Source organism: Sinocyclocheilus anshuiensis, unplaced genomic scaffold (assembly GCF_001515605.1).
Source record: "Sinocyclocheilus anshuiensis isolate Anshui unplaced genomic scaffold, SAMN03320099.WGS_v1.1 scaffold502, whole genome shotgun sequence".
Lineage (NCBI taxonomy): Eukaryota > Metazoa > Chordata > Actinopteri > Cypriniformes > Cyprinidae > Sinocyclocheilus > Sinocyclocheilus anshuiensis.
In genome coordinates, this window is record NW_015544194.1 from 282,237 (window position 1) to 305,232 (window position 22,996).

Here is a 22,996-nt window from a genome sequence, read left to right on the forward strand (position 1 = left end):
GGGCGGGCCAAATTCTCTGGGCGGGCAAAGCAGAGAAAGGGGAGGTAACCTTTCCCCGTATGACGACATAAAGGGAAGATTCCGGATTGGGCCATCTGAGCTTTCATTTTCTCAAAGGCAAAGCAGGATACCTAGGGCTCGGTTTACACCTATCGCCATTTCTAGCCACTGGGGGACCATAGGCAGGCTAGGGGAACTCATATTAATGTTAAAAAACCTCATAAAGTGAAATTTTCATGCCATGTGACCTTTAAATATATCAGCCTTTTTACTTATTGAACCAATAGCTGACATTTTAAAAAGCCACATTTATTGGTCAATACCACTATGACTGCTGATATATCATGCATCCCTGCTCAATGGCTGCATCACCTATAGTTACTCATGTTTCTAGAAATTGCCAAATCTCATTTACAAAAAATTACTTCCAGTTGCTTTGTCACTGCAAATTAGTGTCACCCCTGAACTCTGCTTGAAATTGTTTGTGAATGCATGTTTATGTATGGGTAAGAATGACCGGTTGTGTGTGTGTGTGTGTGTGCCAGGGCTACTCAGCTAGTGGGCACTGGAGAGTTTGGACAGAACAGCAGAGCTCTGGAGACAAGTGGCAAACACCTCCCCCTCCATCTCATCATCACTTCATGAGCTCTTCACACACACACTTTTGCAAATTGCCAATAAAACACATTGTTGCAAACACTCATAAAGTCACACATAACATATAAACAAACCTTTAAACATAACAACAGACAGCTGTGTGGTTAAATGTGCTGTTATTGGGTAAAATCTGATGCCTCTCCAATACATTAGAGTTGTGTCCCAATCCCAGCTGTGAGAACATGAGCTCTGTCTGCCTTCATTCATTTGCTGTGTGTTGTGTGACCATCCACACAAGTAGTTTTATTAGCATGCATCAACACACCATCTGCAACCTGAAATCATACAATAATTGAGCATAATAAATGATGTTAAATCCATTAACAAAGGCAGAGGTTGAAAGTTGTTTGTTTAGGACGTGTTGAATTATACACTGTTAAATATGCTGGTTTAAATTGCAATGTTCTTAATTAAATCTGAATTGCAAAGGGAAAAAAAGTACTCTGTGACACGCACACATTTTCACACATTTCTTTTTCTCTTTCTTTTGCTCTCTCAATATCCGGGATTAGTCATTCATTTTTCCCTCTCTGCTCAAAGCCATTGGAGAAATTAAATCTCTTTCCTGTCTAGAACCCTGCGTGTTATCAATTGAAACCAAATACATCAATGTCATTAATGTCATTGACTTGTGGCCATTTAACCTTGTAATTTTATGTCATACCCTAACTGAAATCTTTCTCTCTAGGGAAATTAATCACTTGATAATCACTTTGTTGGCAAGAAAGATGCTATTACAGTGGTGCTAATTGTTAAACATGGAAACTCAATGAAAAAGGGCACTGAGGTGAGCCGGTCTCCTCTTTTATAATGAGGAATGATGCAGATCACTTCTCTGCTCCTATCTGTCCGCATAATCAGAAGAGTGTGTGTGTGTGTTTATTGTATCATTAAAATCATAACAAATACCTGGTTTGCTGCTGCTGTCTCTGTTTATTGGACTTGCTCTAAGTGTTAACTCTGTATTAGAGTTGGATTTAACTCATTTGGATTCAGACAGGTTACTGGGGTTTGTTGATAAGATGAAGTCTCCATTATCCTGTGATCACAAGTGCTGTTTGGCAGAGATCTGATGTGCAGGTAAATGGTGTATGTTTGGATTTCCCTCCTCCTGTCTGTGCCAGCACAGCTTTACACCTGCTGTAGACGGATGAGTGTGTGTGTGTGTGTGTGTGTGTGTGTGTGTGTGCACGTGGGTCATGTTTTGCCTACATTGTGAGGGCCAAATGTCCCCATGAGTGTACTAAAATCTGAAATATCCCACACTGATGAGGAAAGCAGCTTAATGAACATATAAATAGTGTCTTAAAGAAACAGTTCACCAAAAAATTCTGTTATCATTGTATGACCTCTTTTTTTTTCCATACAATGAAAGACAGTGGGGTCCAATGTTGTTATTGTTATATAAAACTAAAATGATTAAAAATCATTTTTGTTAACTGAAATCAAGCTGAAATCAAATAAAATATAAATATTAGATGAAAAAATAAATGATGAAAGTGTTTCCTAGCACCACTGTAATAGCATCTTTCTTGCCAACAAAAGTGATTATCAAATGATTAATTTCCCTAGAGAGAAAGATTTCAGTTTGGGTACGACATAAAATTACAAGGTTAAATGGCCACAAGTCAGTGACATTTTTGTTAACTCAAATCAAGCTGAAATAAAATAAAATATAAATATTAGATGAAAATTAAATTAAAGAGTTTCCTTGGCAACTAACTGAAATAAAATAAATTTAAGCTGAAGTTTTAAACGGACTAAATTTAAGATTAAAATAATTTAAAGCTAAATAGAAACATTAAAATACTAAGAAAATGACAAAAGCACAAATCAAAATTGCTACAACTAAAATTGTGGTACTTTTTTTTTTTTGACCTTGCTGACCCAGTGAGCATTTCGCTGTTCAGTGGTCATGATTTAATTTTGCAATTTCTGTATTGAACTAGTTTTAAATATTTCTCATGGGCATTTAATAACTTTTGACTTTTCAGTGTGAGTTAAATCTCTTTTTTGGCGCATTGTCTGAGAAAGGAAACCTGCTTAATAATTAAGCACACCTAAGTATAAGGCACTTTTCACTTCCAGCCCTTGTTAACAATTATATATCACTTATAAATGGTTAAATGCAAAATTAATAGTAGTTATTAAGATTGATGTGGTTTGGAATTGGTAAAATATGATCAGAATATCAACTTGCATAATACTTAAGCATGCACTGTATACATAATACTAAAGTAATATAAATAAATAATAAAAAAAAAATGTATTAATAATATTAAAGTAATATTAAAATGACACTGGTGGGGTCAAAAACATTCTTCACAATATCTTCTTTTGTGTTCTGCAGAAGAAAGAAAGTCACACGTGTTTGGAATGACATTTCTTTTTTTAATGTAAAGATTTAGATTGTAAGGGTTTTGGAATGAAACATATCATCAGCTCATTCAAAACAGTAGAAATCAATGAAAAGTAGAAAAACGAATGTACTTACCCAACCAGTTCAAACACAAACATATACTCACACACTTGAGCTCTGTCATTGTTCCTTATTTGTTGGGCTTGCTACTTATTCATTTAGAAAAGGTCATGTTATTCTGAGGGCTAACATTGGAGGAATATATCCCGCCATTATCATGTGACAAAGCAGCTCTGACATGGGCCAAGAATGGCCTGCGGGATAAACCTGATCGTACAGAGAGTCTATTCTATTTAATATGTGATCATTAAGCATTTTTTCGCCTTTGTGCTCACTTCGAGCACATATTAATTTTGGGTCTCGGCACAGAAGATGCTTCATAAGCAGTTTGTTCTTTCCAAATTGGTAAGGACACATAATGCAGGTGCATGAGACTAGCGGTGGCAGCACAGGGAATAATCAAAGGCTCTGCCAGGAGCAGAAACAAGCATCCTGCCCCTGAATGATTACAGTGATTGTGCAAACCCAATGAGAAAGATCATGTGCTGTGATAGATCAGGGAGAGGCTCTCTCTATAGTTCACCTAAAGTTGAGCTCAAAGCCATCTGCTAAATAAAGAAAAAACACTGAGAGAATGTGAGAACAAGAGAGAAATGTTGAGAGAAGCTTGCCCTGACAGGGATTGATATGTAAGACAGTCAGTGAGACACAGATTAAAGAAGGAAATATTTCATTATTTATTTTGCTTTTTTTTTTTGCTCTTTTGCAGAGGTCCAGGTGATAGACCTTTGAAGAACTGGGGCTTTGATGGTGATAAATTGACATGCCTCTCTCTCTCTCTCTCTCTCTCTCTCTCTCTCTCTACTTGGGTCGGCCGTGACATAAGAGATGTGGAGAAGAAAGGCTGCAGCCACATGGTTAGAGAGATAGTGTTTGTATGGAACAGGGTGATTGAGCCCAAAGAAAGACCTGTGTGTGTTTGTGCTTCTGCTCTTAGATCTGAGTCTAACTCCAACTGTAATCGTATTGGATGTTTTTGATGGTGTTAATGTATCCCACCAGTCAAAAGTCTGGAGTCACTTGACAGTTTATGTTTGTCATGATCCTACATTTTGCCCTCAAGTCTTGAAATTAGTTTTGCAGAGAAACAAATTGTGCCCGTGTATGTATTTCTTCACTACAAAACCAAATACTATTATTACATCCATCCATTCATTCTGCAAACCGCTTGTCCTGTGTAGGGTTGTGGGATCCCACCCGGACTCGAATCAGGGTTATTATATTAACTAAAACTAGTAAGTATGCAAGTAAGTAGTAAATAAATATATACTTGAAATAAAATAAATGTCAACTGAAATAAAATATTTAAAAATAACTTTTATTTTAGCTACTTGCCAAGGAAACATTTTCATTTAGTTAAACTTGATGTACTAAAATAGCTAAAACTACAGCATAAAATTAATAAATACAAATGACAAAAACACAACTTTAAAAAACTTGAAAATAAAATAAACTTTAACCTCCTGAGACCCTGCATCCTCATATGAGGACATTACATTTTAGTGAATTTCTCTGAGACTATACATGCCACAGTTTTAAGTCTGGATGTCCTGTACAGAGCACATTCAGGGCTTTTTAGAGATACTAAATGTTTGGATGTTTCACCATGACCACGCCCTCTCCTTGGTCTTCAAAAATGTCTGATATTAATTTAGTGACACTCTTATGGAAATATGATAATATCTTGTAATTATCATTTAAATCTGACTAATTTTTAAACTGTGTGTCATAAATCAACATCTCAGGAAAATGTTATGGGGTTTCAAATCAAAATATGACTTTCTGTTATGAAACAGGACGTTGATTTCATACATGTCCTCATATGAGGACACCGGGACTAAAAGCATGTTTATTACGCATTTTGGGAGGCACAACAAATGAATAGGGAGAGAAAATATGTTTCAATATTCCTATGAAATATTATATATTATTATTAAAATCTTGTCAATTATTACTCCCATTATTACACTTCTTTCTTCATTACATGTTGCCCCAAAAACACATTAATATGCAAATTAGATTTAGTTTATAGATACATTATATATAATGAGAAAACCTGTTTATGGCCATTTTACACACATTCTGCATGAAGAAAAATGGTATATCAAATCATTCTGTTATAACATAGTTGAGAATTATCTTTATACAAAGTTTGGTAAAAAAAAAAAAATCCTGAAAACTAAAAATGTATTGGTGATTTAAAAAAAATCAATTGTTTTTGCCTGTGCATGTTCATTCATGTCTTTTAATTTTTTTAAAGAAATTGAGTCCCGATGTCCTCTACCAAGGACGTAGCATAACTTATGAATGAAATATCATAAAACATTTTTTTTTTTTTTTATGCTCTAAACAATGTAATGACATGAAAAAATACAAATTTTTTCCTAAAATGTTTTGCCGGGTCTTAAGAGGTTAAAACTTTAACATAAACATGAAAATGGAAAATATAAAAATAATTCAGACTGTTAATTAAAACTATAATAGTATGTCAGTGATGCTAAAATAAAAGCCAGGACCTTCTTGTTGTGAGGCAACAGTTTTATCCACTTTATTACCCCAATTTATTATTATTTTTTATTAATTGGGCCACATTGTGAAAGAAACGTACCTAACAGTTGTCCATCATACATGGAATCTCCTTCAATTTTGTTAAAATGTACAATATTATATAAAAGCTGCATATTCAGTGCTACAAATCGACAAATTCTGATGTTTGCATCCATCAGTCCTGACCAAAACATTCCCCTTCAGTTCATAACACCTCTGCTTCTATAATTGTTTTTGCTCCATAGAGTATTGATTGGCTATGTACAAATGAAAGGTGATTGGGTCTAATAGGATTGTGGTGGCTCACTTGGACACTGTACAAGGTTAGTCTCTGAGCAGGTGCATGATGGGAGATTTCGTGCAGCGTCGACTTGAGCAATGCAACTTTCATTAGTGTGGGATTATCCTTATTAGCTGTTCCCATATTCCCACCGATAATGAAGTATAATTATTTCTGGTGCTCCCCCAAAGCAACAAGAGATGGATTTTCCCGCGGCAGCAGCAGGAGTGTACACTCTCTAAAAACAACACAACACGTCAACACATCGATGAAGCACTGTATGTTCGCTAATTACCACCTCTCAATATCTAATGTGGGACACTTCGTGCAGCTGTGATGATGGATCACCATATAATGCTGCTGTATCTCTTTCCAAAGACTAATGCAATTAGAGTCCTGTCCACTTATTATTCATCTGAACTCTTCATCAAAGGCATCTTGTTATGAGGCCAGGCACTTGCACTTGCAGTCTTCTGTTTATTTTCTACTTGCCAAAAAGTGATTAATGGGTTAACCACTTAATGAAAGTGTTGGAATGCTAATTAGGCATGGCTAGGCAAGATAATATGATACAACATCATTCTGCTAGCACAGACTAACCAGAGGCTGTTATTGTCATTGGCTCTTCATGTTTTACTCTGACCTTATGTTACTGAATGTAAAACTGAAACAATTCTAATCATTTTTTCTCTCTCTGTCTTTACAGGTGGAAAGAGAAATAGCTATTCTGAAGCTCATAGAACACCCTCATGTTTTGAAGTTGCACGATGTCTATGAAAATAAGAAATATTTGTGAGTATACACCATTTTTGTTTATCCATGCATCATGCAATGTATAATCTGAGTGTGTATAAGTGGCTGGTAAACTCTGTGTCTGTACGGAAGAGCAGACGCGCTGATATCCGTGGATATGTGCGTGCGCTCCAGTGGCTGGGCTTAATGTAGTTTTCAATAATTGATAAAGGAGCCACCATGGATGCAGCTGAGGAATTTGTTTTCTTAATATTCAGATGACACAGATGTATGGGCCGCATGCTCGTAAAATATTTGCCTGTGAACATTTTTACGCACACAAATCAAGTACGAATCCATCCTTAAATTAAATAACGCTGACAGGTAATCGCATGAGAAAATCCTTTAATCGACTAATAAATCAGACGTCTGGTGTGTCAGTGAGTGTGTTTGTGTGTGTGTTCAAATGTGACTGCGTGTGAATGGGAGTCTGCGTGTATCTCATGAATACATAAATGCGTGAGTATGACATAAATGTGTTTGCCCATCAGACAGGCCGATTGCAGGAAGACATTTCGCACACATTTACACATTCACTCAAATGCAGTGGGGTCCAACAGTCTGATACTACATTGAAAATGTAGGGTGTATTTGTTTATTTATTTACTTATTTCCCATTTATAACATTATGTGAACCGAATTTTATGGGGAATTTTAAATATTATGATGTTTAATAGATTATTCAAATTGTTATATTGTTAGTATAAGTTGTAATTAAAGGGATAGTTCACCCAAAAATGAAAATTCTGTCATTAATTACTCACCGTCATGTCGTTCCAAACCTGTAAGACCTTCGTTCATCTTCGGAACACAAATTAAGATATTTTTGATGAAATCCGAGAGCTTTCTGACCCTCCATAGACAGCAACACAACTGACACATTCAGGGCTGAGAAAGGTAGTAAGGACATCGATAAAATAGTCCATGTGACATCAGTGGTTCAACCTTAATTTTATGAAGCTACGAGAATACTTTGTGTGCACAAAGAAAACAAAAATAATGACTTCATTCAACAATTTCTTCTCTTTCCTGTCAGTCTTCAATGCGCATCCACGAGACTAGCATGACGCATGCATGTGATGCTGTTGACGCTGGAGCCAGCGTTCTGACAGATGGTTTTGCTCACAAAAAGTATTCTTGTAGCTTCATAAAATTAAGGTTGAACCACTGATGTCACATGGACTATTTTAACAATGTCCTTACTACCTTTCTGGACCTTGACCATTTTTGGGTGAACTATCCCTTTAACAATTTTGTTTTAAGTAAAAAATTGAAAATATAAGCATTTTCATTAGCGGTCTCAGACTACTGGAGTACATTTAAGAGTTTGGGTGCATTTTTTTTTTGATTAATTTTTTTTTTAATTAAATTGGTCAAAAGTGACAATGACTTGTACATTGTTACAAAAATGCCTTTTACAAAGAAGTATTTCTATTATGTCCATGAAAAATCATTTCTTGAGCAGCAAATCAGCATATTAGAATGATTTCTGAATGATCATGTGACACTGAAGGCTGGAGTAATTTGTCATCACAGGAATAAATTGCATTTTAAAAATATTAAAATGTAAAGTGGTTATTTTAAATTGTCATAATATTTCACAATATCACTGTTTTCATTATATTTTTGATCAGATAAATGCAGCCTTGGTGAGCATAAGAGACTTCTTTCAAAAATGATGGGCATGATAATAGACCTGTCCTGGGAGTTTCAAAGCTGCAGTGTGTCAGGGTTTCTTACTTCCACTGCTTTTCTTCCACAGATATTTGGTTCTAGAGCATGTGTCAGGTGGAGAGCTCTTTGACTACCTGGTAAAGAAGGGCAGGTTAACACCCAAAGAGGCCAGGAAGTTCTTCAGACAGATCATCTCAGCGCTGGACTTCTGTCACAGTCACTCTATATGGTAAGAGTTCTGGACTGTGTTAAAATCTCAGTCTGTTTTATAGGAAATCAAAATCCTTAATTTTGAGCATTCAAAGCTTGGCACACTCATTAGTTTAATTCAAGAAAGTCAAATGTGTTGGTTTTGTTGCCGCAAAAAAATTGTGTCTATTTTCATACATCATGTACTGTATAGCCATCAGCTGTTATTGTCCGGCATGTTGTACTGCTGTTGTCTCATTTATTATTTATGGGGAAAGCCATCTCAAGTGAGGCATTTTTCAGTCATTACTAAGCATTGTTGTGAATACGTAATAACATTATATTGAGATATTGCTATTTTGCACATTTGTGCAAGTTTCAAGCCACACACTCACACACACTTTCCGGGTCAGAGATTGATAGCTCCACTCCAGTGCAACTGCAGAAAAGTACCGTTTTTATCACAGAGTGTATCCTCAAGCATTATCTCTCCACATTTCTTAGATATAAATGAAAAATGTGCTCAAATTTTCTCTATATCCTTTCTCTCATTCTTTTCTGACTTCAGCCGAGAGGGTTTCAGTTAACTGTACAACAGAAAATAATGAAGGTTTTTGCCTTCATATACAGCTCCCTAAATGTTTAACCAGTTTTAAGTTGAAATGCTGAGAAACAAATCCTTCATCTTCACTGCAGCATAGTTTCTCATTATCGAAACAATTATACAAATGATGCAGTAATTATGAAGCATAGTGTGGTAATGAGGTGACCTACCCCAAAAACACAAATAATGGGGGCATTTTATAGAGGTATTTAAAAAGAATTCAGTTCTGTTTTGTTCATGAAAAAGTAGAGCATTCATGTTTGAACTTCTCTTGCTGATGGATCAAGGCAGAATAAGACTTATTTCATTTATTTCATTAAAAACAGAGGCAGCCAAAAGTTGCACCAGGTTTTTTTTTTAATCATTGATGTTTGGATTACCATTTGTATGTACTTTTAGATCCTTTGAAATTACATATGTTATTTGAAACAACATATATGAGTTGTATTTTTAAAGTTTTAAAGTGTTTATTTTGCTTAACTGTTCTAATTTTTAACTGTACATGATGTGGCAATAACAAGTTTGATAGAAAATTATTTAAAAATCTGAAATAATGCATACTTAATGTGGTCAATTTTTGGAACTTTGTATTGTTTTCATGTAGATTATTATATAGAAATCCTTAATGAGTTTCCCTATCAAGATTTTATTTTGTGACTTTAGGATACAACTTACATTGTGTTGGAAAAAAGTGTGGATTCTCAAATTTTACTTACAAATTATATAAATTTAAATGATCCCTTTTCAACAAGTTTGAACCTGTCCGACTAACATAGTATTACTCTACAGAACTTCATAAATTATACATCAGAACAGTGACAAACTAGACAGTTAGACGGCAGCCTTTGTTTTCCACTGTAGTCCTAAATGTACTTTAATTTAAAAGTACATCAACTTTTCACAACTTTAAGAACTATTGCTAATGCTAATAATGTTTCTGTTTGAATTCTCACAACCATATCCTCTTCATATGCTAATGTACTAATGCACTGAAGGGGCAGCCATTAGCACAATATTTGCATCTGTTTACTATGCGTTTCAGCAGGCGCACAGCCTAATGAAGAATGCCGCATGCTTCCAGCACAGCTCAACTAGCTGATGGATGGTTTGAAGGCCTTTCTCGATAGGTGATGGAAAGCACTGAATAAACAGCATAGCAGGGAGGCATCACTTGTTCTCTCCTCTGCTCGTTCGCTGCCATTTTCCTCTCTGGGGTTTGTAACCTCCACACAGATAATATGCTCAGTTGATAGCCTTCTGCTATCACTGTGTTCACAGGGATAAAACTATGGCTTTCTGGCCCCACTGTGAGAGGACAGGCAGAAAGACTAAAGTCTGAATCAAGCCTGTCAAATTCTTCAGTCTTTTACATGATAAGTGCTGTCAGGTACACAAGGCCGTTATACAGGAAGAAGAAAAAAAGCTGAACCGAGTCAACTCATGTCTAAATAACTGGGCCTGAACCTCACATGGGGATTCTATGTTTATATAAGCAGTTGCCAGTGTCTGGATGGGAAGATTGATATCTTTTTGGTGCATTTTATGAGGAACGCTACTGACGACATGCATTAGCAGTGTGAGTGCTGTTTTGCCCTGTTGAATGTTGAATGTGTGAGAGCTGATTTGATGATTGGGTGCATTTATGTAACTTTGCTGCTCCATTCTAGAATAAAAGACAGACATAGAGGTCAGCAATGCAGTCTGGATTTCACATTGGGGTTGAATATAAGGAGTAGCCTATGCAGGTTGTGATGAACTTCAGTTCCAAGATTAACAGCTTTTTTATGACAATACTTTTTGGTTGGCATATTTCAATGCTTTAAAGTATGAACTGTGCATACAGAGATAAATGTACAATTCTGGGGACATAAAAATTAGGAGGACACATAGAGAAAAAGGCACAGAGAGATATTGGTTGCCATTAAAACCTCAACAAATTGACCTCAGTCATGTTAGACACCATATTTCATTTGACATGAATGAGAAGAAGGCTGTGATCTGTGTTTCTGCCACAAGGTTCTTGTTTCTGAACTTTTTTTTTGGAAAGACTTAGGCTATTTTATTAGGCAGTGTTTTGTCGGCACCAGGTGCACTGTCAGTGTATTTGATTTAAGCATTCTTCTTGTCTATTAAGGACTTTTTCAGTTGTGTTATCTACTGTCGTTTAAAAGCACAAGTGTTTACAGGATCTGTAATATCTCTACTTCTAAAGGAATCATTTATAGGAACATTAGGCTATAACAGCAATGTCACAGTGGGACACTAGTGCTCTCCTCAAGTGGGGATTGTGTTTATTGGTTCCATGAACTTGTGCTTTGTCAGGGAAGATAATGGCCATCCATTTCACACAACTCCATACCTACAGTACATAAAGCATAACGATGGAAGACTAGAGAAAAAGCAAGCTAATGTGAGCAGAATGGAAGGCCTGCTGGACACCTGAGTTTCCACAAACCCGTGAGCTGTTAAATGCCATGTGCACTTTACTAAGGGGGGAAGAGGCCAGTGTTTGGGGGTTGGGAAAAGTTATGGAAAACTTAACAAATAATTTTATAAAATCAAATCAGTGCATATTCCTTATGTTTTTTGCTATATTGATCTCTCAAACCATAAGGTTGGGACAGAGTTGGTGGCTGGTTTGTAAATAGTTTGCCATGTAGAACAAAGGGTCTCCTTTCTGAAGCTGTTCTCTTTCATTTTGATGCCTTTTCATCCAGAGTATGCGTAATTAGACATCACATAATGAGACCTCCTTGCACTTCAGCCATTATAATGAGAGACGGAGCAGCAAAATGGCTTTAGAGTTGGGGGTTATGTTTTTATAGCATATTTGCAGGTTTGAATTGTACAGCACCTGGTTACTTTGTTTAAAACAAACAGTTTATTTTAAAAGGATGTTTATGATTGTGTCTGGCAATACTTGCAGTTCCTGATACCCAGAGATCATTCAGTTGGTCCTGCTTTACCCATTCAGTCTCTCACTGGCAGCTAATCAGAAAAGCCTCTCAGTAAACACACACCAGTATTGACCGGGACCCCCATGCTATCTTTCCATTACCGAGAGCTCCTCCTTCTCCTTGGTTGCCTTGGCATGGGAAAGATGAATCAATCGTTGTAGTAAAGAACTTTATTGCTGGTCTGTGTTTAACCTTTGCAATAACTTAGTTATTGCTGGGTGAGGAGACACCAGGTCTTTTATAGCTGTTGCTTCCAGCAGTCACATTTTTTGCATCATCTCCAACATACAGAGCCTTTTATAGATGGAAATGTGTGGTGTGTAAAAGCTACACTTACTACTAATAATCAGTTGATTGTGACAACATAGTGGTGCTTGAGAGTTGACTACCATGCATTGATAATATTGACAAGGTCCCTCTCTGACTGTCTTCCTATCTCTTGATCAAGTAATTAGGTGCCTGGCAGATGTTTTCATTTCTGATGTTGTTTACTATGTTTGCAGATGGTTGATGAGTTCTTAGAACAGTTAGGGTTACTTCGGTGCAGTTGTAGTTATTGCGGCAAAAGGAGGAGGACAGTATTTCTGGTTCAAGTCACGTTTCTATCCCACCAACAATTATTGGCCAGTTGTTGTTGCCAAACCATCCCAAATGATAAGCTTCAGTAAATGCTCATTGGCTCACAGGTTACGATCAACTGTCTTTTGAAAGATACTTGAAATGTACAAGCTGTTTTTTGATCTCTTGGGCCTAAAATGGTCTTGTGTTCCTCGATCACTTACCCGCTCAGGATGAAAGAGGCTTCGCTTCTTGACACTGGCAAAGAAAGCTCTGAATTTTTATCTCCAGATCAGAGGATTTCACAGTGGTACAAGGAATCAAGATGTTTCCCATGATGTCTGATCAAGAGATTTGGGACTGAGTCTGATACTGGCAGCTTAAACAAGTAATACAAATTTAGTTAAGCTGGATCATTTAATAAAAATAAACACAACATCTTTGTAGATCCATGTGCCCATTGGAGGTTTATGAGTGAGCTACAAGTTCAGTTTTTCAAATATCTTTTTTTTTCAAATGTTAATAAGCAGTGAAGCACTTTTGTTAAAAATATTAATTTTCTGAGAAATAATGAAGAAACCTTATGGATGATAAGTCGTTTTCTTAATTTTTCTTAATCATTTTCTTCATTCTTCATGTCATTGACACTTACTCAATAAAATATTAGAGAAACCTAGAGACACTTAAGAAAGCTGCTAATGTATAGATGTTTATACCTTAAACATTTTGTTTCTCATGTTTTGTAGCCACAGAGACCTGAAGCCAGAGAACCTGCTGCTGGATGAGAAGAATAACATCAGGATAGCAGACTTTGGCATGGCTTCTCTACAGGTTGGAGACAGTCTCTTAGAAACCAGCTGCGGGTGAGTCATGCTCCCTTCTTCCTGCAACAATTACCAGTATACGTGAAACCTGTTTTTCATAAAACAAGGGAAAACTTTCATAATCGGGTACAATTTTGTAAAAGTAGTGCATGCTCATGCAACTGTTTAATTCTGTTCAGATGAAAATACCAATCAAAGCATATGTTTTGATTTGCATAGACAGTCCCTTCACATTAAATGGCTTTTGAGAAGAATATCATCATCTTGAGATGATATTGAGAGATGTGAGTGTTGAAAACTAGCGAAATCACTCACATTAATAGTAGAGCCCGACCGATATATCGTTTTGCCGATATTATCGGCCGATATGAACCTGTCGCATATATATTGGTATCGGCGAATATGCCGCCGATATTAACATTTTTTTTACAGAACATATAATGCAGATTAAATGCTTCTGAATGGTGTAATTATTTAGTTTGTCCAGCAGAGCACGCTCCATTGTTTGCTACTGGCGACCCAGGTCAGTGTAGTGTAGAGATGCGCGAATGAGCTCAAACTTCACCCGAGTCTGCTGCTTCAAATTATCCGCCCGCCACCCACCCGCACCTATATTTGATCGTCACATTACAATGATTCTAATTCTTAGTTTTGCATGATGATATGATGAATGGATGGTTCATTTTTAACAGCAGATTCAGTGACATTAGAGACTAGAGCTGATCTGCTCATCACAGCACGCGTCTGCGGTGCATTAAAGCCTGTTTTACGGCCACCAGAGCTGATCGCGCCCACTCAGTCAATGCTGGTGTTTATACCGGCCGCGGCGCGGCCCAGAACTCATGTTTATATCGGTCACATCACATCGCGTGGAGCGACAAAATAGAATTCTATTGTATTTTGTCGCGCCGCGCTGCTCGCGTCCGGTGTAGAATAGAACCCATTATAATCAGTGATGTTGTCTACACTGGATGCAGTAAACTGAAGCCTCGTTCTATTTATGATGTGCTGACACAAAGTTCAAATGATTTTCAACGGTCGCTTTGTCACGTCCTGTTGCGGCGCATGTTGTCAACATAGTTTGTCAGTACAGTCAGTAACGTAGCAGATTGAAAAGTTAGTATCTTTCTGCAGTCCAATAATAGACGGCAGTGCGGTGGTTGCTTGAGTCTGTTGAATGGTGATTTAATGCTATGTTGTCACCTAGCTGGAGAGACTCAATGCTAAGTAAATAAACAACAATGTCCCCGTAAAGTTATTTATAATATGTGAAGTGAAGTTTACTGTTAAGTGCACTAATGTCAGACTCATTTTGAATAATAAAGTTTATTGTTAAATTGTTAAATACCCTGCCTCCACTACATAGGCCTATGTTTGTCACATCATTATAAGTGTTTGATCACCGCATCACCACCGAGTTATCATTGCAAAAAATGTGTTTATGTATATATATTCTGTTTATGTAGGCTATATACTGTATTCTATATACTGTACTATAATATAGCCTACACATAAAGAATATTGGCCGATATATCAATATCGGTCTTTTTTACTCCCTAATATCGGGATCGGTATCGGCCCCCAAAAAACCCATATCGGTCGGGCCATTTGCATGCTTCATTATGAAAATAACTGTAGAAATGGCTCCATATTAATAACTGATAGCTATATCTGAATGACTAAGTCTTGCATTAAGACACTTGGCTGGACCTGCTGCCACCGAAGCACTTCCTGAACCGTTACTATTAGTAGAAACAACCCATGCTCATTCGAAATACGTGCCTCTGAATACATTTCTGCAGCACCGTTATTGCATACCTCACAGCACATTTCGCTGCAGTTTCAAAGTGAAACGTCCAGTGAGTGGCACTAAAATGCAGGTTTGTAATAACTTTGATTACTTAATTTTAAGGGAATTAATTATTATTAATTCATTCAGGTTTTAAAAGGACTCGAATCTGAAAATTCTGAGTCAACCTGATTAAAGCTGAATTCAAATCTGATAGTTTACACTTTAAATCAAGGGTCGTCCAGCGAGCCGGTGATTCTTAGTATATTTTAACAACTTGAATCTTTGTATTTCCCTGGCGACGGGTTAATACATGTTTTTGATAAGTTATAAGCTATTGTAATAATTATTACAAGTAAGCTACGAGCTAGGTAGCAAGGGATCTTTGGCAAAAGTTTTAACCTTAAAATTATATGACACCAAACAATGATTCTTTATAAATGAAACATGAATTTTATTGGCTAATCTAGATTACATCAAAACTACGCTAAAACACACATACACACAAACATACAGTTTCTTTAGAATGAGAGTTGACGGGGTTGCATGACGTTCAAAGTTCTAACTCGTCTTCACGAGTGATTTAAATTCACCTGAGAGAATTCACAAAGCAGAGAATTTGTCTTAAGTTCCATGTCATGAGTTGGGAGTCTGCCATTTTTCTCCTGGACAGAGAGTTAATTACTTAATCTGTCACTTTCTGTTTATCGGATTTAGCAATTTATGTGTTAAGTGGTCAGGGGTATCACACATCTGGTCCTTGAAAGCCCGTAAAACAAAGATAGTTTTGCCTCCTCGTTTGAGTTAGAATTTAAGCCCTGTCTTTATCTGAGTCTCTTGAGAGATACGCTGAATAGGACAGGAACTGCTTCAACCCTTCACTGACCCTGCATGAGTTTTACGACCGCAGCTGGTTGCAGAGGAGTGCCTCAGTTTGTCTTAATGGAATGTGGTTGTTTCATGTGTGGATTCAATAGTGTAAGTGGGTCCGTGCGAAGACAGAGATCCTACAGGTTCAATACGTGACCCTGGAATTTGTTACATTAGGAATGTATTGCTGTGTTTGTATTACGTTACGTATCATGCTGGAAATATCCCCTACACCAAACCCAACCCTAAACCTACATGATAGTGTTAACAAATGCAAAAGTGATATAAAAATGCATTTGTTGATGCAGCCGTGCTATTTTAACTTCCTTTTGCGGATTTGAGCTGTTTTGTCGAACCGTATTTTCACAGGGTTTTGAACCAGAGCTCTTTACCACCTAAGTGCAATGCCGTATCGCGTGAGCTACCGAGCAAACATATTGATTTAGAAAACTCATGCATATGAAGCTGGATGTGTCGATAATGTTCAAATGCATCGGTTTTCAAATCTCGCAACATGTTAACATTGTTTTGAATTCATAACATAATATTCCTCAAGTAAATATGCAAAAATTAGGCTTTATTAATCGAAACTGTGGACCTGTAAATCATACTTTGTGTAAAAAGGAATAAATGTTTTGGGAGTTTTACTGCCTCCAGTGTTAATTTCAACTGGAAACTGCAGCAATTTGTATGTATAGGTACGTTTTTTGAGTTTCGCAGAAAGGTAGGTAGAGGCACGTATTTCCAATGAGCCTAGGTTGAGTAGAAAATATGAACATGATGGCCTGACCTCACTCAAGCTTTCATAGTCCCTGTGAATGTGTAAATGCATGCCATTAGAGGCCCCATTATCAATGAAAACGAGAGGGCTAGGTGCCATAGAGCAGAGCATATTATCACAGATGGGGATTAATCAAGATTTTAAAATCCACCCCGAGTGACCAGACCATAGCTTTGACTTCAGTCTGTGTACTTCTGCTTCTTATTAGCCAGCACTAAAATGGTGCCATGGCTTTGATGGTTTCCTTTGACGGAGGCATGCTGTAATTATTGATTGCGACTTCCCAACTCTAGGCACAGATATGACAGTTTTTAATAAAACACATTCATCTTTAGCCTCCTCGTATGCTGTCCGCTTGACACAAATGTATTCTGTTTACCACGGTTAATGGACTCCAATTGAATTTGAAAGGGGGAGACCCCTTATGTGTGAACGGAAGACCAACACAGAGCCTCCCAGTCATATCTCAGTGCCAGGCATTCATTCATTTGTATCTGAGGCTCGTTCCTTGCTTAGCAGATGGGCTGACCTAATTTTGAAATAGACTTAGTTCTGAAAAGTCTCTGCCATGTTTGCAACCCAATGGTAATTTTGAGTGAAGGGGTGGCTACATAAAAACGTCCAAGGCTGCTTGGAAATCCAGTCAATTTAATTAGATCCCCCTCCAGAACCTTCATTCAAGTGAAACTAGATTACCCAAAATACAGTGCAAAATTCCCTAGTACCACTGGTCCTATTTGGACCATTACTCTGGGTCCCCTAAGCTTGCAAGTTTGATAATAACATCAAAGAAACCTTTCTTTGTCACTTCTGCTCTCTGAGGCATAACCAGCACTAGCTAGCTAGCACAAAGTCAGATTAGCTCACAGTGAAAACCATGCTAATGTCAAAAGAAAAAGAGTTTATTTCACTGTTTTTGACTCTTTAACCAGCTTCCCTCCAGTCAGACCAACAGCGCTTGAGGAATAACAAAATATATCTTCAAAAAGTCTTGGACTAGATGAGTAATTCCTCTCCATTAGGGTCTTTGCACAATAGCTTAATCACCCCCTGTGGCTTCTCTGATTTGCCATATCAATCCTCCCTCATGTTCCTATCATGGGGATATCCATGACATACAGACAGAAATCAGGCTTCTTCAGAAATATTTTTGATCTCAGTGCTTAATGTGGTTTAGTTTGCACCATTATGAGGTGGAGAGTGCTGTATCTGTTTGTAGTGCACACATGAATTTCTCAGTATGATCTTCTAAACATTTTGACTGCTAGGGAGTAGCATTGTAAGGTCATAGCAATTAACTTAATGCCCTGTCACAGGTGATTGGTTTTTAAAGGGTAAACTAAATATACTATTGCTAAATATGGAGTTTTTTTGTAACACTTTACAATGCGTTTCGATTCATATTAGTTAATACATTAGGTATCGTAAACTAACAATAACCCCCCCCTCCCCCCTTATTTTAAGGTTCAGTTCTCGCTATTAACAGACCATTAACTACGACTTTGGCCTCAATAAACTGCAGAATATGTGCTTTATAAGTACTAATAAACAGCCAATATGTTCATAATAAGCAACTAGTTAATAGTGAGCATAAGTCCCTATACTAAAGTGCTACTATGTTAATTTAAAAATAGAGTAATAGATTTGTAACATTTTAAGTTGTATAAATTATGCGAAATTTACACTGCAAAGGTGGCACAGAAGCGCTTCAGAAGTGGCATTCAAGTGTCTTTACTAAGAGGTGGCGTAAATGCATTTACAAAAGAATGTACAGATGTATACTCTGATACTAGAGGCTGAAGTGGGTCAGAGCAGGCATCATTCAGGCTGTCTTTTATGTGGCATTCTTTACACTGAATTTTGCAGGCACAGAGACTTAAACTGGTTGTGTAAAGTGTTACCATTTTTTATTATGTTGCAGTGGATGTGTGAAAAACGAGTGTGCAAAAACAAATGCGTATATGAAATATTCAGACATATTCACAGAAACAATATTACTTTTTTTCATCACATTATTTTTGTAGTAAAAGCTTATGTTTCTTTCCACCTAGAATGATTGAGGCACCAACTATGTATAAAATGGGCACAAAAGCATTGAAATTACTGAGCGGGAGCATGTGCATTACCCACTTAATTTAGTATAAAAACCTTGCAATTTGGTATTGAAAAACAGCAATAATAGCTTTCTCTACAGTGGGCAGTAGTTATGTTTTTAAAGCAGAAAAAGTAAACCATTAAATTAATGTATTATCAATACAGACTCAATCTACATAATGGTATATGACACCTGCAATGAAGAAACAGGCATTTATAGAAAATTGGTGTTGAAAAATAGAGAACTGCTTCTGATGATGTGCTGTGCCGTTAAAATACGGTACACAATTCAGATGATTACAAACCTGTTTTACACAATTCCAGCAGAAAGTAATTACAATTTAATGTTATATTATTGGATCATTTGACAACAGCATGTATAGGCTGGTTAGACAAAGAGCCGCTTGTCAGAAAAGATGGTGTGAAGATCCTCATGCTAATACAAGGAGCTATTCCTGAATTAGTGTACTGCATGTTTCCTCTCTAATGGGTGTTTTTGCCAAGGTTGGGTGAGGATGGTGATGACATATTGTCCCGTTTTCTTTCAGATCCCCTCACTATGCCTGCCCAGAAGTTATAAGGGTAAGTGCGTGCTCTCAGTGGCATCTCTCATTATAGAGCTTCCGCTGAATCTCTTTCTTTCCACTTCTAACTTCTCTCTCTCTGGTAGGGGGAGAAATATGATGGCAGGAAAGCTGATGTATGGAGCTGTGGAGTCATTCTCTTTGCACTTTTGGTGGTGAGTGAAACCTTTTTGTGGCAGAGACCTCATTTTGTGTCATATAATTCTGCTGTGATTTGGCCCTCTGCCTTTTTGACAAATTTGAGCCACAGTCTCTCTCTCAGCAGCATGCATTGGAAAAAAGAAATCCCCTGTGTTTGAATGAACGTCTATCAGAGGATGTGGGAGAATCCAGACAAGGATATTTCAGTGCTAGCTAATCAGCTAAGCAAGAGTTGGGCTTTAAGAGAATCAAGGTGTTATATCGGCTCTGTAGTCAGAGCTCAAAAGACTGACAACACCAAAGCACCAATATGGTTTCTCACTCCAGCCGGTGAATCATCTTTATATCAGACATGAGTGAGATCAGCCCTTTTTATTCATCACGCTGAGCGTTTTATGAATCCACTTTTATCTTCTTACTCTTCCTTACTTAGACTGTAAAAGACTTCAAGTTCTTGGAGGAGGGAATTAAACTAAAATGCGAGTGTCATGCTCTTGTCAGACATTTAAAAATCTCTGTTTGGGGTAGGCTGGATTTTAGATTTTTATGCTCGCCAAGGCTGCATTTATTTGATCAAAAATACAGTAAAAACAGAAATAGTGTTAAATATCATTACAATTTAAAATAGCAGTTACCTTTTTTAGTACATTTGAAATGTAATTTATTTCTGTGATGTCAAAGCTGAATTTTACACAGTCATTACTCCAGTCTTTAGTGTCACATGATCATTCTAATATGCTGATTTGGTGCTCAAAATCATTTCTTACTGTCTTTACAGGTAAAAAGAGTTGTGGACTTTTGATAAAATAAATAAACAAACAAACTTACTGGCCCCAAACTTTTGAATGATAGTGTGTACATTAGTTTCTGAATTGTCAAAGTGTACATATAATATAAATTTAACACACTTAAATGCTAACCTAACCAAACTGAATGCATACAAACCACCTTTTATATCTGAATTAAATACAGTAATGTGCAGTTAGTATATGATCTGAAACCACCAAAAATACTTTTTGAACTGCTTATGACAGGTGTCACTGCCTTCACCTCAAAGTGATTGGCTGCCATCCTGCATTTTTCGCCTCACATTTGCATAAAGTTAAAAATTTCTTAACTTTTTGACGTTCCCACTGCTTACTCGGCTCAGCTGTCAATCCCACAATTCCCCATGCAAGCCTGCTGCTAAGCTCCAGTAGAGAACGAACTGAAAATTCCTACTCAGCTCCGCACCAGTGGACACGTATGGTCACACCAAGCTGTTGATCACATTTAGAATTTTCTTATCCATGCTTGTTTAGTTTGTCCAACATCAAATAACAGACAAATGGCACTAGCTATAATTAAATCATTCTCAAACCAGACAACAACTCTGAACCCTCAGACGGCTTGTTTTGAGTCTGGATAATCAAGCTGGTTCAAGTGTAATTACTGTTCAAGACCATGAGCCCAACACAACCCAGAAGAACCGTTTGCCCCAGTGAAATTGAAAAGCCAATTGTTTCCCTTTTCTCTTTTGTGTTTGTGTGCTCTATTTTAACTGCATCCTATTCACAAAACAATGAAATTATTCCTGCGTATCCCAGGAAGCTGTTCTTTGATCTTTCAGTGCTCAAAGACCTTTCGTTAGGGATGCATTCTGTATCCTTTTTTTATTTATCATCTCTCTACTTTGCTAGTTTTTGCTAGATTATATCATCTATTACGTGGCCCTGTCGTCAGTCATGCTTGTGAATTTTCTGTGTCATTTATCAAGCGCTGACATCTCAGTAGTGTCAGGGGCCCTGATGGGTCTCTCTGATGTGAAAATGATGAAGTGTATCTGGCACAAAACAAAGCTAATTATCAAAGCACAATCATCTCTCTATGCCAGCCTTTTCTTTATTTATTTTGTGTCCTACTTCCTGTGTAGATGTCCTTCATAAAACTCTCTAAAATATGGTGTGGGTGTTTTATTTTTATCAAAGCATTTATCATTCCTATTTTTTCAATTCCCCCATTGTTTGTTTAGATATAGATCCAAGAGAAAACATGATTTCAACGTATTTTATTTATTTTAATTATTTTTTAATAATGTGCTAATATTATTTTTAGTTCATACTTTTATTCAACAATGATGCATTTAATTGATTAGAAGTGACAGTAAAGACTATTACATTGTTACAAAAAATTATATATCAAATAATTCCTGCTCTTTTGATTCATCAAACAATCCTGAAAAAAAAAAAAAAAATCATCACAGTTTCCACAAAAATGTTAAGTAGCACAATAGTTTTTAACATTTACAACAATAAGAAATGTTTCTTGAGCACCAAAGCATCATATTATAATGATTTTTTAAGGATCATGTGACGCTGAATGTAATCGCTAATGAAAATTCAGCTTTGCCAAAACGGGAATAAATTAAATTTTAAAATATATATTAAAATGGAAAAAAGTAATTTTAAATGGTAATAATATTTCACAATATGTCTGTTTTTGCTGTATAAAACTATGTGTAAAAGCAGCCCTGGTGAGCATAAAAGATTTCAAAATATGACAAAAATCTTATTGACTCCAGACTTTTGACGTTAGTGTATACAGGATTAGGGGGACCAAAAATAAATTAAGAATCAACCATTGAAAAATAAATATTGGTTGACATTATTCTGAAAACGGGGAGGGGGGGGGATTTTGTCCCACACAATGATTGATTATAGTATTAGTACTGACGTAATATTTCTCTCTGTCAGGGTGCTTTGCCATTCGACGATGATAACCTGAGGAACTTGCTGGAGAAAGTGAAGCTCGGGGTCTTTCACATGCCCCATTTCATTCCTCCAGACTGCCAGAACCTCCTAAGGGGGATGATCGAGGTGGACGCCACCAAACGACTCACGGTCAGGGTCCAGCATCGTCACGCTCATATTTACAGTTTTATCTCATAATATCATCATTCAAAACTTGTAAAACCTGATAGCTGAAAAAAAGACATGATTTATCTCTTAAATGTATCATGTGGCCTAAGGAATCATAGGTGGGGACAGCGTTACATGTGCACTACACTGTTTACATATGCTGGTTGGCTGTTCAATTCCACAGACATCTACAGTATATTAAGCTGATTTCTATTAAATAAGTGTTATGGGTCTGAGAGCTCTGGTCTGCTTTTGAGCTGTCACTTCAGGTCAACACAC

At 36.9% G+C, this 22,996-nt stretch overlaps 1 protein-coding gene across 8 annotated transcripts in view; it reads left to right on the forward strand.

Annotated features, from left to right (window-relative positions):
- The window catches only part of brsk2b (BR serine/threonine kinase 2b), a 163,428-nt gene that overhangs the window by 116,330 nt on the left and 24,102 nt on the right, over window positions 1-22,996 (forward strand). For all 8 annotated transcript variants that reach the window (XM_016497074.1, XM_016497076.1, XM_016497080.1 and 5 more), the window contains exons 3-8: window positions 6,670-6,755; window positions 8,518-8,658; window positions 13,484-13,600; window positions 19,644-19,677; window positions 19,766-19,834; window positions 22,553-22,699. In XM_016497074.1, coding sequence (XP_016352560.1) covers window positions 6,670-6,755; window positions 8,518-8,658; window positions 13,484-13,600; window positions 19,644-19,677; window positions 19,766-19,834; window positions 22,553-22,699 — 594 coding nt within the window. The remainder of the gene's footprint in view (window positions 1-6,669; window positions 6,756-8,517; window positions 8,659-13,483; window positions 13,601-19,643; window positions 19,678-19,765; window positions 19,835-22,552; window positions 22,700-22,996) is intronic.